Source organism: Oryx dammah, unplaced genomic scaffold (assembly GCF_014754425.2).
Source record: "Oryx dammah isolate SB20612 unplaced genomic scaffold, SCBI_Odam_1.1 HiC_scaffold_19, whole genome shotgun sequence".
NCBI lineage: Eukaryota > Metazoa > Chordata > Mammalia > Artiodactyla > Bovidae > Oryx > Oryx dammah.
The window spans coordinates 75422637-75439349 of NW_024070203.1; the positions used below are offsets into that span (position 1 = coordinate 75422637).

General features: G+C 41.0%; 1 protein-coding gene across 5 annotated transcripts in view; it reads left to right on the forward strand.

Annotated features, from left to right (window-relative positions):
* The window catches only part of SNX31 (sorting nexin 31), an 81609-nt gene that overhangs the window by 46812 nt on the left and 18084 nt on the right, over window positions 1–16713 (forward strand). For all 5 annotated transcript variants that reach the window (XM_040260974.1, XM_040260975.1, XM_040260977.1 and 2 more), the window contains 2 exons: window positions 9736–9828; window positions 13633–13836. In XM_040260974.1, the coding sequence (XP_040116908.1) occupies window positions 9736–9828; window positions 13633–13836 (297 nt within the window). The remainder of the gene's footprint in view (window positions 1–9735; window positions 9829–13632; window positions 13837–16713) is intronic.

A 16713-nucleotide genomic window follows, 5' to 3' on the forward strand; every position in this document is an offset into this window, starting at 1 on the left:
CCCACCTCAGCTCCCCCACCTCAGCCCCCCACTTCAGCCCCCTCACCTCAGCCGCCCACCTCAGCTCCCACTTCTTCCCCAGCTCCCTGCCACTGTTCAGCCTCATGGGGCAGCATCTTTGGAGGCCCATCCTTTCCCAGGCCTGGCTTGACAGTCCTGGAGGGAAATCTGGAAGCTTCTTTTAAGGACTTCCTTGAAATTACTCAACAGTTTATTCTTAAGCCCAGAACGGTGGGTCAAATTCCTGGCCTATTCAAACCCTCCCAAGGTTTGAATAATAAATAAATTATTTATTATTTAATAAATAAATAAATCCCACCTCAGAATAAATCCTACATCCTGACATAAATATTTGTTTTATTTTCTCCTTAGCATTTCTACCATTTCACTATATAAAAATTTTGAGTTACTCTGTCTCTCCCTGCTAGAATGATTTCTCCATGAAATTGGGGATTTGTTTGTTTACTGCTATTATCTCCAGAAATTAGAACTATTCCTGACATGACCTTAGCCTTAAGCCTTTTGGGGGATCCTACATTGTACTAATTATATGAAATACATTGTTTCATTTGAGCCTCATAGTAACTCTGTCAGGCAGTTGGTGCTATCTACATTTTTAAAATTAAGTTTATTTATTTGTTTTAATTGGAGGTTAATTACCTTACAGTATTGTGACGGTTTTTGTCATACATCAGTGTGAATCGTCCATAGGTATACATGTGTCCCCTCCATCCTGGCCATCTTTGTTTTTAAGAAGAAGAAATAAAGTTTGCTGACAAAGGATTGAGTAGGCTTAGACATGGAAGATTAGGAAAAGGGATTTAAAAACACATTTTCAGGTGGCTTTTATGTAGCGTGGTTCTAAACTGCTGTACTCTATAGCTTTTCATAAGCTAAGGCAGAATTGAAGAGAGGGGAGAAGTTTCAGATGTTACTTTTAAAAAAAAACAGGTATAACCCTTTTTAAATTTTAACGTTTATTTATTTATTTATTCTTGGTTGTGCTGAGTCTTCATTGCTGCGTGCAGGCTTTCTCTTAACTGCGCGAGCAGAGTCACTCTCTAGTTGTGGTGCGTGGACTTCTCATTGTAGTGGCTTTTCCTGTTGCAGAGCTTGGGCTCTAGGCAACAGTAGTTGGGGCTTCAGTAGTTAGAGCTCATGGCCCAGCAGTTTCAGATCGCAGGCTCTAGAGCGTGGGCTCAGTAGTTGTGATGCATGGGCTTAATTGCCTGTCGACATTTGGAATCTTCCCAGATCAGGGACCGAACCTGTGTCCCCTGCATTGGCAGGTGGATTCTTAACCATTGGACCACCAGGGAAGTCCCAGACATTGCTTTCAGTGAGCTTTGCTAGGACACAAGGAGGGCTTCCCAGATGGGCTAGTGGTAAAGAACCCGCCTGCCAGTGCCGGAGACAAAAGAGACGAGGGTTCGATCCCTGAGTCAGGAAAATCCCCTGGGGGAGAGAATGGCAAAACACTTCAGTATTCTTGCCTGGAGAATCCCATGGACAGAGGAGGGCCACAGTCCACGGGGTCACAAAGAGTCGGACACAACTGAGTGACTGATGCTTTCACTTTCTTTCAGGAGACAAGAAAACATTAATAGAACCTCCTGCAGTAGTTTGGTTATAGCAAAAAAAAGGTAAAAGGATGGATTTTGATGCTCTGGTTTGCTAAAGAGCATAAAAGAGGAAAAACACATACTTCCTTAGGTGACTTTTGGTCTTGTTTTCAGCAATTCCATTGCTTTAATTAGATTATTTTTAGGAAGTCTTCATTTTTGGGGTGGTTTGTTATGTAGCAACTGATAAAGAGCCGTTCCGTTTAGTAGGATTAGGTGTGTTGTTGATATATGTGTTGAGTCTAATTGTCATTTAAAATCACTTCAAAAAGTATGATTCTGGATGGAAGGGGAGTTATTGCTTACGCAGAGAGGCAAAGACAGGGTGGCAGGGTTCCCTTTTGTACCAGGAAAGCAAATGTTCATCTTTGAAGACATGACCATGGTTCCATGTTTCACATTTTCTTGCAAAGTGACAACCAAGTGCTTTATGTTCACACAGAGAGGAAACTGCTCTGTTTTATACTAAGATTAAGCAAAAGGGCTGCCTAGCACAGGCTGAGCAGTGCCTCTGCAGGCGAGAGAAATCGCCAGATGCCTTGGAAGAAATGAAAGCAATTACCCGCCGGGAGGGTTATGCTGCACAGGACTGCCTCGTGGTTCTGTGTCATAATTTATTTGGCAGTCTTTTTCCTTAGTGTCACACAAGATCATGGTATCATAAACTCAGTGGAGTTTTCAGTGTGACAAAATGGAGCATCATTTGTGTAGAGATCTCCCCCAGTAGACCACCAGCCCCTCCAGGGACCTTGGCTTTTTCGGCACAGGGCAGAGAAGCTGGGTGTGTGGCTGAGCGGTCACAGCAGACCCAGCAGCCAGAATGTCACTGGAGGAGTCACAACCTTCACACCCATTTCTCCTTAGGGGACTTTTTTAAGAGCCCAAGACCATCTAGTAAATGATTTCCATGAAACTCTAAGAAGGCAAATCAGAATATCACTTATTAAAAGTTTAATGTTCACTATTGTGCTTTTATGGCTAGAATATAGTTTTCAGCTCATTTTACGTCCTGCTTTGATCCATGCATAATCATGTTCAATGTACCTTTACCCCTGTTACATAAGTTGGAATGTGATTTACCATTTTAAATAAAGTTCCCTGAGGCTTAGCACCACTCTGTCCTTGCTGTTACAATACCTTGTTAGTTACGTCTGGTTCGTTTGCCAGGGCATCCTTGGTTGACAGTGCATCACTTAATTCTAGTATTGTTTCTGTGGGATGGTTTCCAGGGATACAGGGTAACAAGAATTAGGAACTACTAGCATCATACAACAGAGAAAGCAATGGCACCCCACTCCAGTACTCTTGCCTGGAAAATCCATGAACGGAGGAGCCTGGTAGGCTGCAGTCCATGGGGTCGCTAAGAGTCGGACATGATTGAGTGACTTCACTTTCACTCTTCACTTTCATGCATTGGAGAAGGAAATGGCCACCCACTCCAGTGTTCTTGCCTGGAGAATCCCAGGGACGGGGGAGCCTGGTGGGCTGCCGTCTCTGGGGTCGCACAGAGTCGGACACGATGGAAGCGACTTCTCAGCAGCAGCAGCAGCATACGATGTTTATCAATCTTCATTAAGGAGTTGTAAACCAGAGAGAAACTGATGGTGTTTCCTCCTCTTATGGCTTGGGAAAAGATGGTTTCTTGAAAAGCACACTGAACGGTAGTTTAAAAATGCCTTCTGTCCCCTGCTCTGTCAGTGGCTCTCTCCTCTGGGTGACCTTGGACTGGTCACTTCTTCCTTCTGGAACTGGAACTACAATGTCTCCCTGTGAAGCGATGAGACTGAACTAACAGTCTCTAGGTGTTCTTCCAGCTTTAACAAACTGATATTCAAACCTTAGCTCTTTGCCTGGTAAAGTTTTCAAGAAACTATATAGCTGATGTCATAACAGCCCCTGCCTCTATCATTTCTCAAATTCGAGTGAAGCTCCTGAGAAATGGAAAGGGGGCCCAAAGCCAGCAGGAGGGAGGGAACCACGACTGCTTCCTCCTTTGGGAAGTCCTCTCTGTCCCCTCCCTCTCTGCCCCCTTGGCATTTTGTTCTGCCCTCCATCGTGGCACTCCTACCCAGTGTTGTGAATGTGGGTTCACATCTGTGTCTCTCTAATTAGACTCTGAATGGCCAAGGGCACAGACTGTGTCCTGGGCACTTAGGAGATATGAATGAGTGAGAAGCAATCATCCTTTTAAAAAGTGAATGGAAGACGTCTGGGGAGTTCCTCTGATAAATAATGGTGCCATCATAATTAACCATTAAGAAATACTCTCAATTTTTTTTAAAGCTAGTGTGTCTAGTGATGTCCCAGGAGCCAAGTGGATTCCCACAAGGTGTTTACTTCCTTCTTTTCAAAATTTTGAGTGACATTAAATAAAGTGGGGGCTTCCCTCGTAGCTCAATTGGTAAAGAATCTGCCTGTAATGCAGGAGACCTGGGTTCAATTCCTGGGTCAGGAAGATGCCCTGGAAAAGGAAATGGCAACCCACTCTGGTATTCTTGCCTGGAGAATCCCATGGACAGAGGAGCATGGCAGGCTACAGTCCATGGGATCACAAGAGTCCGATATGACTTAACAACTAAACCACAGACAAAGTGGAAGATTGCCTATAAAAATAGAAGTTTATGGATTTTCTAAAAAATACCAAAGGCTCTGTCCAGTCTGGGCCTACATTTCAGCAGGGCCACCACTGGCCTGGTTATAATTTGTACAAATTAGAAAAAGGTGCCCCTTCCTCTAGGCAGGTCAAGCCCTGCATCAGGGCATGTGGTGTGGTGAGGGGAGTGTGGGCTGACCACTACCCTCCTAATACCCCCATGACCCAACATGCTCCCTAGCCTTGATCTGTTCTGCCTCAACCACCCGGAGCCAAGTGGCTGCTGCCTTGTTTAAAAAGGCACGCACTCTCCATGTCTCACTACTGTAGACTCTGCAGAGAGCTCTAGAGTGTGTGTGATTGAAGCTCATGAAAACCGTGACTTATGTGATTTCATGCAATTTTAAAAATTAGGTTCCACATGAGTCTCCGTCAGCCAGTCTTTGGGGAACCGTATAACTGAGTAGAGACATTTATCTAAACTTGACTCTCTCACTGTCTGGAGCGAGGCACTGTATATAATATATCTGAGTGATGACTTGTGAAATCATAATCAGGGTCAAAGGTTTTCAAGGGCAGTAAAACAAAAACATTTATCTTACCTCTCCTGTAGAATATTTAAAGCTCTACATTTGAGAGTCCCAGGTCCTCTAATGATGAATGATATATCTTTAGTTAGTACTTACCTACTTACCACCATGAATGTTGTTTACCTTGTATATTTAGTCAGGTTTCTCTCTGACATCATTGCCAGGTTCTAACAGTCCTTACAGGGCTCTAAGATCAAGTGAATTCAGGAAAGAAAAGGTGTTCCATTCTTCACACCCATGCTAATTCCATTCTTAGCTTAGGTATGGTATCTAAGTTCAGTTTTGAGAACAGTTGACAATAAGGAGAAAGTCTTGGGGTGTGTAGCTGCCTATGTGGTCAAAATTCAGTGTCTCGGGCAATAGGAAGAGGGCTTGGTAGAGTAGTCAGGTCCGAGTTTTAATCCAACCGTTGCCACTTACTTACTGGATTGTCTTGAAAGTTATAACATCTCTGGATCTTGAGTTTACCCATCTCTAAAATGGGGGTAAATGTTCCTAACCCACAGAACCATTTGGAAAAAGTCAATGAGAAAACTTATCTTAAAAAGTTCTCAACAAATAGTAATTATTTTTCTTCTCCTCTTTAAATCCATCTCCTTTTCCCCAACTTCAATAGTAATATCAAAATGTATTCAGCTTTTCTTTCTCCTCTTGGAGCTAAGGCATACCCTGTCCCTCAGTGATATGAGGGACATAACATATAGACTTACATTCAGACTAAGGTATATACTATCACATACTATATTATATTCGTATACTATGTTCAGTATATTCATATACTATATTCAGACTATCATATACTAAGGTATAAAGTACCTGATGGCAAAGAATTGTTTGTGGGTTTGCACAAATTCTTGTAAGACGTTGCACGAGATACACTGGGGTAAAGGGCTCAGGTTCTTCTCTAGAAGGGTTAACAGTTTGAGGACCAGTGGAAAACTCCATTAAATAAAGCATGATGTCAGCTAGTGATGAAGATCCCACCTGCCAATGCAGGAGACATAAGAGATGTAGATGTGACCCCTGGCTCGGGAAGATCCCCTGGAGAAGGGCATGGTAACCCACTCCAGTATTCCTGCCTGGAGAAGCCCATGGACAGAGGAGCCTGGGAGGCTACAGACCACAGGGTCACAAAGAGCTGTACATGGCTTAAGCAACTTAGCCCAGCACACGCTGTCAGCATAGAACAGGCTAAGTGTGTGCTGCTGATGAGATGGAAAGCTGATCTTAGGGCCTGTCCTGGGCCCAGGAAGGATAAGAGGAAAGGGAGGCTGCGTGCCAGGAGAAGAGGGGAAGAGCACAGGAAAAGTTGCCAAGGGCTTCAGGAGATCCAGGGGGCATCTGTCTTCAGTGAGTTCTGCTGTTGAGACCAGTGTTGTTCGGCTTGAGCCTGCAGTGCAGATTAGGACAGAGGACTGAGCAGCCCGTCAGGGAGTCGGAGTGTGGAAACATTTGCTGGTCCAGTTGCTCAAAGCCCAGCCAACAGGGCCTAATAGTGTATTCACTTCTCATTGTTTTTCAGTTATAAAATTTGTTTTCATTTTATAAAAATGTGCAGATATGGAAGGACTCAAAAACAAAAGTAAACATCATCCCAAATCTTATATCAACCATACATATAAACTCTTAACTTTTTCAGTGTTTTTACTGTGTATACTATTAATTCATTTCACTCATGTGCACATTCATTTTTCTTGACTGCTAAGTGTACATACAAGGTCTTTGTGGCTTGGTTTATATTTATTTTTTTTTGTTTTATAAAAATCAGGACCTGATTACTATGCCCTTATTTTGTAACTAGACATGTTTTCATGTACCAATGCCTCATAGACTTTTCCTGTGTTGTTAAATATTTTATATAATTTTAACTAGTAGCATAACCTATTATTTGATTATACCTAAACTCTATCACCTATTTTGGGGCATTTATTAATAGTATCTACTTCATAAGGTGCTGTAAGGATTGACCTTTTTTTTTTATGGAGGAGGACCTCTAAAATAATAAAAATTTATTTTCTCACAGTTCCGTAGGTCAGAAGTCTGAAATCAAGGTATTGGCAGGGCCATGTTCCCTCTGGAGGTGGTAGGGGAGTTTCTGTTCCTTGTCTCTTTCATCTACCAGTGGCTTCAAGCATTCCTTCGGTGGAATACTACTCAGCCATGAAAAAGATGAAATTGTGCCATTTGTGACAACACCGATGGACCTTGAGGGTATTTTGCTAAAATAAGTTAGATGGAGAAAGACAAATGCTGTATGATTTCATCAAAATATAAATAAAATAATAAATAAATAGTATAATAAAATTAATGAACAAACCCAAGCAAACAAGTAGATACCGAGAACAAATTAGTAGCTACCAGAGAGGGGAGGGGCTGGGGTTGATTTTGGTTTTAGAGCAATTAGAACATTGCCTGACACACAGTAAGCATTATACATATGTTTGCCACAATTTATAGTTGAAAATTTTTCAATATTAAAAATGGTAGTAGTAATAGCCTTATAAATACATTTTTCTTACATCTATGTTTATCATTCCTGTAGATGGTTTTAGATTTAAATACCAAACTATCTCCATAAAGTTGTACCAGGTTAAATTGTGTCAGATCTATATGAGCTTCCTATTTCTTCAAACCCTTGCTAACTCTGAATATTATATATATATATTTGTCTTCACATTGCCATTCTTTGGCATTGCCTTTCTTTGGGGATTGGAATGAAAATTGACATTTTTCCAGTTCTGTGGCCATTGCTGGGTTTTCCAAATTTGATGGCATATTGAGTACAGCACTTTTACAGCATCATCTTTTAGGATTTGAAATAAATCAACTGGAATTCCATCACCTGCACTAGCTTTGTTTGTAGTAATGCTTCCTAAGACCCACTTGACTCCACATTCCAGGATGTCTGGTTCTAGGTAAGAGATCACACCATCATGGTTATCTGATCACACCATTCTTTAAGCCAAAGAATGCTCTAACTATTGCATAATTGTACTCACCTCACATGCTAGCAAAGTAATGCTCAAAATTCTCCAAGCCAGGCTTCAACAGTATGTGAACCATGAACTTTCAGATGTTCAAGCTGTATTTAGAAAAGGCAGAGGAACCAGAGATCAAATTGCCAACATTCACTGGATCATAGAAAAAGCAAGAGAGTTCCAGAAAAACATCTACTTCTGCTTTACTGACTATGCCAATGCCTTTGACTGTGTGGATCACAACAAACTGTGAAAAACTCTTAAAGAGATGGGAATACCAGACCACCTGACCTGCTTTCTGAGAAAGCTGTAAGCAGGTCAAGAAGCAACAATTAGAACTGGACATGGAACAACAGACTGGTTCCAAATAGGGGAAGGAGTATGTCAAGGCTGTATATTGTCACCCTGCTTATTCAACTTGTATGCAGAGTACAACATGAGAAATGCTGGACTGGATGAAGCACATGCTGGAATCAAGATTGCCAGGAGAAATATCGGTAACTTCAGATATGCAGATGATAACCACTGTTATGGCAGAAAGAAAAGAACAACTAAAGAGCCTCTTGATGAAAATGAAAAAAGAGAGTGAAAAAGTTGGCTTAAAACTCAACATTCAGAAAACTAAGATCATGGCATATGGTCCCATCACTTCATGGCAAATAGATGAGGAAACAATGGAAACAGTGAGAGACTTTATTTTCTTGGCCTCCAAAATCACTGCAGATGGTAATTGCAGTCATGAAACTAAAAGACGCTTACTCCTTGGAAGAAAAATTATGACCAACCTAGACAGCATATTAAAAAGCAGAGGCATTACTTTGCCAACAAAGGTCTGTCTAGTCAAAGCTATGGTTTTTCCAGTAGTCATGTATGGATGTGAGAATTGGACTATGAAGAAAGCTGAGTGCTGAAGAACTGATGCTTTTGAACTGTGGTGTTGTAAAGACTCTTGAGAGTCCCTTGGACTGCAAGGAGATCCAGCTGGTCCATTCTAAAGGAGATCAGTCCTGAGTGTTCTTTGGAAGGACTGATGCTAAAGCTGAAACTCCAGTACTTTGGCCACCTCATGCGAAGAGTTGACTCATTGGAAAAGACTCTGATGCTGGGAGGGATTGAGGGCAGGAAGAAAAGGGATGACAGAGGATGAAAAGGCTGGATGGCATCACTGACTCAATGGACGTGAGTCTGAGTGAACTCTGGGAGTTGGTGATGGACAGGGAGGCCTGGCGTGCTGCGATTCATGGGGTCGCAAAGACTTGGATGCAACTGAGCAACGGAACTGAACTGAACTGAACTGAACTGAGCGACTGAACTGAACTGATGGGTCTTTGCCAATTTGAGAGGCAAACAGATTCTTTGATTACTAGTGAGGTTCAATCTGCACTTGTCATTTGGAATTCCTTTTTATTAATTGCTGATATATAGCATTTCTTTATTTTCCTATTAGAGATATTTATATTTTTACTATTGCTTTATGTAATTAAGATTAACTCTTTGCCACATATGATGCAGTTTTGCCTTGGTTTGCCATTTTCTTCTTAGTTTTATTCTTGGTGGCTTTAATATTTTTATGTAATTACATATTCATTTGTATGTTATTTGTCTTTGTAGCTTAGAAAGGTATTTCTTATTGATCAGATAAAAATACTCACTTTTACTTTCTTCTGGTTCTTTTATGGTTTTTACATTTGAATCTTTAACCTATCTGTGTTTATTTGATTGGGTGGTGGGGGGAAAGAGAAAATTTTATTTTCTTTTCCAAATGCTATCAGTTGTACCCAAACCATTGTACCTACACCCAATTAATTTTAAATGTAACCTTTATAACCTGCTAAATCTTTATATATGCCCACTTGGGTCTGTTTTTATAGCATTTCATACACGAGTATATTTTTGTTAGGTTAATTCATTTCTGTTAAGTTTGCTAATTTTACAACTTATATTGTTTTAAGGCAATACAAGACATTGAAAAAGAATGGGCCAAACCCACAGAGGTGCAGAGGCAGCAATTAGAGGCTCTCCAGAAAGAAGACAACCAAACAAAGGTGAATGAAATATTGCACCAAGAGAAATCTCTTGGAAGAGAGTTAGAGAAACATATTGGAATTGAGCTGTTTCTGTAATTTATAAACCCCTCAAGCACTAAAAGTGGGGCTCTTTTTAAAAATGAGAATGCCTTCATTGATTTTTCTTATTATAAAATTAATAAAGTCTTATTGTTTAAAGATTCTAAAAAATACAATATGGTATGCATCCTTTGCCAAGTTAATTAATATAGACCCTCAATATTATTTTTAACAATGCAGAGTATTCCATTTTATGATTATGTTATCATTTAGCTAACCAATTTCCTATTATTGGAAGTCAGATTGTTTCCAGGATTTGCTTCTATAAATCATTGTGGCAGCGAGCACCACGAGGCCCAGGACTGAGTCTATCTAATTTATATAATACATACTCTATGTTCCCAACACCTGGTATGGTTCCTGGCTGAAGGTCCCTGAACATAGCAGCCAATATTGTCTGTCTTAAATACATGTTCTATTATTCTTTACATTATTTCTAAATGTTCATTTTTTAAACTTCCATAAAGATGGTATAGTACCAATGGCATACCCCCCAAGAAGTATATGAGTCTGAAAAGTCATATTTTAACAGAAGAAATGGTCTTTGCTTCATTGTATTATCTTTTTAAAAAATCCTTTATACTTTACCAATACTCATCACCAAAGCACTGATTTTGAAGAAAATGCAAATAAAATTTAGATGATTCATTTATACTTAGGTTGATATAGAAAGCCATCCTTCAAAGTCACCATATTTTGAGAATTTTATTGATGAGTTGCAAAAAAAAAAAAAAAAAAGAGAGGGAAAAAGCATATACTGCCATGATTTAGTATTTTCCCCCTCGGTATACTGAGAATTTGGAGAAGGAAATGGCAACCCACTTCAGTATTCTTGCCTGGAGAATCCCAGGGACAGAAGAGCCTGGTGGGCTGCCGTCTATGGGGTCGCACAGAGTCGGACACGACTGAAGCGACTTAGCAGCAGCAGCATACTGAGAAGTCTTTCCGGGTAGCTCAGATGGTAAAGAATCTTCCCTGGGTTGGGAAGATCCCCTTGAGAAAGGAATGGAAACCCACCCCAGTATTCTTGCCTGGAGATTCCCATGGACAGAGGAGCCTGGAGGGCTACAGTCCACAGGGTTGCAAAGTGTCTGACACGACTGAGCGACTAACACTTTCCCACTTTCCCATTGGTATTCCATTAAAGCTTTGTCTCAGAAATTTTGGTGTTCAGTTTCTCTGTGTGTTTGCAAATTTTTATACTTACAGCTTTTATTTTGATGAATATCATGTTGCTATTGCTTTGGACACAGTTACCAATTCTAAGGACAATTTCTGATCTATAAACTTCTTAGTTTAATAAGAATGTTGTTTTTAACCATGCTGCTGTGCTCTAACAAAAGTTGTGTTTTTGCCATAAAACAAAGTTTATTTTCTATGGTTGAATGTTTTACATCATTTTATCATACTATTTTAATAGTGATCTTTAAAAACTCTCACTTTGAGTGCATGAATTTAGTCCTCTAAATTTTCTTTGCATTTTGTTTGAAGTCATTGCTTTAGTAGTTGGCTAAATATACAGAATAAAAAAGATAACACAACGAAGGAGAGGCCATTTATTTTGTCAAAATATGTCTTATTTGTCAGATTCACATGTACTGCTTCAGGACAGGGTATGTGTGAGCTGTTTTTTTTTTTTTTGCTTGAAAAAAACGGAACCATTATTCAAGTTAACAAATGATTTTTCTCTTGAAGCATCTAAGAATACTGTTATTAAAACCAACGTTATTTAAGTGTTTGTAAAAGTTCTCCTGCTAATGGAGTCAACACATTAACAACTGTACTGTACATGTACAAGAAAACTTGGAATCGAAAATGAGTGAAATTAACTTAAAGGAGCAGTCATTTGATCTAAATCAGAAAGAGACTGAACTATGGTCCCTGGGCCACTGTTTGTGTAAATAAAGCTTTATTGGCACATAGCCACACTCACTCATGTAAGTATTGTCAAATGCTGATTTTGTGCTAGAGCAGTAGAGGTGGGTACTGGCACCATATACCCACAGAATTGAAGATATTTACTACACGGCTCTGCAGGTAAGTTTGCCAAATGCTAATATACCTTCTGCAGTTCTACGTGTTAAATTATCTTTTTCAGGTACTTCTTAAAAGAACAAATTTCAGAAATTCCATGGTGGTCCCCTGGTTAGGACTGCACTTTCACTGCCATGGCCTGGGTTCAACCCTGGTTGGGGAACTTAGATCCTGCAAGCTGTGTGATGTGTCCAATAAGAAAACAAAACTCATTTTCAAGTAGATAAACCTTTTAGATTTCTGTCCTCTGCTTTTCACACAGGCAGAAATATCAGTACTACCCACCCCACCCCCAACTTTGAATGCTAGGTGCCAGCTAGCATTTTGAGCAAGTTACTTATTCATCACCAACTTCTTAGAGAAATGGAGCTTAGCTTTTAATTAAAAACACTTTCACCTCTTTTAGAGCTCTGCAGCCAAGAGTATATTACAGTTTATTACAAATGTTTTGTGTTACCAAAGAGTAAAATAAACAAGGATTTATACCATATAATACAAAAGAAGTTTTGTAGCAAGAGCCATGAAACTACTCTAAATGCTCAGTGGTGGGATTGATTACTCAGCCCCTGTCCCCACCACACAGGTAACATCTGCCCACCACCTGTCGTTTCTGATGTCTCCCCCAACCCAAAGGGAGGTCCAGCAGCTGGACGCACCTCCTAAGTTGAATGCATGGGCCTCAGTGCAATGAGCTGGTCCGACACGTGGCCGGGAGAGACTGGAATCCTTCCGCCACCTGGTACCGAGAGTTACCCGTCCCTCACGGCGTTTCCCTTTTCAGAGAGTGCTCACGTAGCCCTCAAAAGGGAGGTGTAAGTTACCTTGCTTCAGGAAAGGATTGGGAAAGAGCCAGGTTGTTGCTGAGTGGCCTTCCTTCTGATTTAACCATGTGGTAAAGTGAGAACTACCTTCTCTGAACGCACACCGTCCACCCCATCAGATAGGACCATGGTGTAGGCTGGAAGAACAAAGTGGAGGTCACTAAACTGATGGCAGGCTACTTGAAGGCAGTCGCCAATGATCACTTTGTTGAAAGGTCCTCAACAGACATTAGCAGGACAGGATGCCAGGACCACAGGTGTGACCTGCAGCTGTCCTCTGTTTTTCCGTAACAACAGAAGCAGAGGGAAAAGCTAAACCTTAAACGTCACCAACATTCAACATTCCGTTGGCACTTTGGGGCCGTGACTCACTCTCGCCCTCACTTCATTGCCGTTTCCAATGCTTCTGTCTCTGACAGTGATTACCACCAGCATATAAAGCGGCCTGTAAAAATTTGATCTCAGCTTAGTTGTTTTTCTTTTTAAACACAGCATCTTAAGCATTCACTTTTTGTTTATTCTGCTGCTCTAATCGACTGAGATAGAATCATAACTACTCATTCGATTACATCCTACTCTTTTCTTCCTTCATCGTTCACACACTGAATATTTTATTTCCACTATGTCTGAACGCTGTAAAAAGAGCAGGGACATGATGGTCAACGAGGGAGCCCACACCAGGAACTCGGGCAGCCCTGTCAGCACACGGGGCCGTCGTCTTCATCTGCGTCACCGGGAAGAAAAAGGTGCTTTCACTGTGACTCCCTTCCAGGTGTTGTGTTAGAACGGCAGTAGCTTCTGACATGAGATTTTTCATCCGCTTCAAGCAGTCTTTTGCTTCCTCCATCCCCACCCCACTTTGGAGCAGTTTTTGGAGCTCGCCCGGGAGGTCCGGCACTATGGATACGTGCAGCTGGAACCCTGCAGCTGTGACCACCCAGAACCGGGCTGCCAGGCCCTTCTTTCCGTCGGCAATAATGAGATCAGCTGCTGCCTAACCCTGCCTGATAACCAGACCCTGGACGTCACTTTCCAGATGGACAGAGTGAAGTGCTGGCAGGTCACTTTCCTTGTGAGTATCTTGGCACCTTGCCTTTCCCACCATTTAAAGCCTTCATCCATGATTTTAAAAATCCTAGTGTTTTTGGATGACCGTGTTGGTATCAGGGAGACAGGTTTGCCATTTGAATCAGTACCTTGAGTGGACTGGCATCTAAGCCACAGTAAGCATCATAAAATCCCAAGGACAGAGAAGCCTGGTGAGCTACAGTCCATGGGGGTCGCAAAGAGTCGGACACGACTGAGCATGCGCAAAGCATCACCTAGTAAAACCTACCTATTATCTGGTACAAGTTCCTCACTCTCGCTGTAGAGACACTCCTCACCTTCCAACAGCAGACTTCTCTACTGCTTGAAGGTATCTAAAGTAATAACAACATGTAGAAATAACAGCTACCATTTACTGAACACTTAACACGTGTTCAGTATCAATAAGATCTCTATGCTTGGAAACTGGATGCTGCCCAGCAGAGCTATTCTTTTATTTTTTAATTAAAAAATATTAATTTGTTTATTTTAATTGGGGATAATTACTTTACAATATAGTGATGGTTTTTGCCATATGTCAACACTAATCAGCCACGGGTATACATGTGTCCCCCCATCCTGAACCCCCTTCCCACCTCCCTCCCCACCCTATCCCTCTAGGTTGTCCCAGAGCACTAGCTTTGGGTGCCCTGCTTCATGCATCAAGCTTGCACTGGTCATGTATTTTACATATGGTGATATACATGTTTCAATGCTACTCTTTCAGATCATCCCACCCTCGCCTTCTCCCACAGAGTCCAAAATTCTGTTCTTTACACCTGTGTCTCTTTTGCTCCCCTGCCTGTAGGATCGTCGTTAGTGTCTTTCTAAAATTCCACATATATGCATTAATATACAGTATTTGTCTTTCTCTTTCTGACTTACTTCACTGTGTGTAATAAGCTCTGGTTTCATCCACGTCATTAGAACTGACTCAAATGTGTTCTTTTTTTTTTTAATAACTGAGTAACATTTCATTGTGTATATGTAACACAACTTTCTTATCCATTCATCTGCCAATGGACATCTAGGTTGCTTCCATGTCCTAGCTATTGCAAAAAGTCCAGCAGAGCTATTCGTAAGGATCTCTGGCATCACACCTGCATTGCCATGTCCTCCCAAGAGAGAGCTTTCTGACCAGACTTACTGAGTGCTTACTTTGTACCAGCTATGCTAGGCAATGACACATATGCTATTTAATTCCTTTTTTTTATTAAGAGAAAACAAAGGTCAATATTTATAAAAAGTAATTAGCATTTCTTAATTAAGTTCTTAAATATAACCCAGGGAGCTAAGAGGCATTATCCCATTTAACTAGTAGAGAACAAACGCTATTAAAGCAACCATGACACCCAGCTACTAAATCCATGAAACCCATGGGGATTTTTTTAGCTGGCTCAGTACCGTGAGGACAGAGAGACAGGCCTGTCTGCAGCATTTGCTACATCAATCATGTCTTCCTTTTCACAACTCCCCCTGCTTCCTCCTCTAATTTTGTGGGCTGCCTCTCCCTCTGACCACTCCTGAAATGCTGGTGTTTCCTGGGGTTCCATTTCTAGAATCTCTCCTCTACTTATCTCCTGAAGTCAGTTTCCCAGATGACCTGTCAACAGGTCCAGTATTTCCTACCGCGTTCTTGACATTTTCACCAAGTTTCACAGACACCTCACACTCCACCTTTCCCCAAACCAGACTCATCCTTTTCCATATGCCCAACCTAGGGTTCTTCCTCCTGTGTTCTCTATCTTGTTAAATAGGATTTCCACTACCACCCCTAGTTGCCAAATCAGCAATCTTGAAATTACCCCTAACTTTTCTCTTATCTTACATTTTTAATTGCTGATGCAGACAGACCTATCTGTTCTACGACACTGGTGGTGGTGTTCAGTTGCTAAGTCATGTCCAACTCTTTGCAACCCCATGGACTGCAGCACGCCAGGCTTCCCTGTCCTTCACTGTCTCCTGGAGTTTGCTCACATTCATGTCCATTGAGTCGATGATGCCATCCAACCATCTCATCCTCTGCCGGCCCCTTCTCCGTTTGCCTTCAGTCTTTCCCAGCAACAGGGGCCTCTCCAGTGAGTCAGCTCTTAACACCATCCTACGGCACTGCTGTCCTTCAAGATTCTCCTTTTCTCTCTGCCCTCATGTCTTGATCTCAACATTTGCTGCCTGGATGAAATCCCACAGCCTCCTAACCCTTCTCACTGCCCCACTCTTACCCTCTTGGGGTCAGAAGAATAAAACACATCATATGATTTCAGTCCCTTTAAAGCATGGGAACTTGTTTTGTGGCCAACGTTTGGTATATCTTGAAATGTCTGGTGTGCACTCGAGAAGAATGTATATGCTGCCGCTGTTGAGAATGCATATGTTGCCCTAACTCTAACCCTACAAATATCAGTTCCATCAAGTGGTTAATGACGTTCAAGTCTCCTCTATCCTTACACATTTCTCTCTACTTGTTCGAACTATCAGCTATTGTGAGGCGTGTTAAAATCTTCAAATATAATTGTAGACTTGTCCATTTCTTTAAATTTTGTTAGTTTTTTCCTTCTTGTCTTCTATAGATTATTTTATTATTTAGACATTTGTTTGTTTCCTTGTTTTTTTATCCACGCCTTTAAAATTTATGATTACTTGAGTCTTTAATATACATCTGTTTAACTTATTACAGTCTACTTTCAAATATTACACCATTTCACAAAAAGTTTAAAAACCTTACAACAGTGTACCTCTGTTTGCCCCTTCTGTCCTTTGTGGTATTTGTTGCCATATTTATTTATTTATGCATATATTATAGACCTCATACTGTGTTATAATTATTTTTGCTTTCAACAGTTAATTATTTTTTAATTAAAAG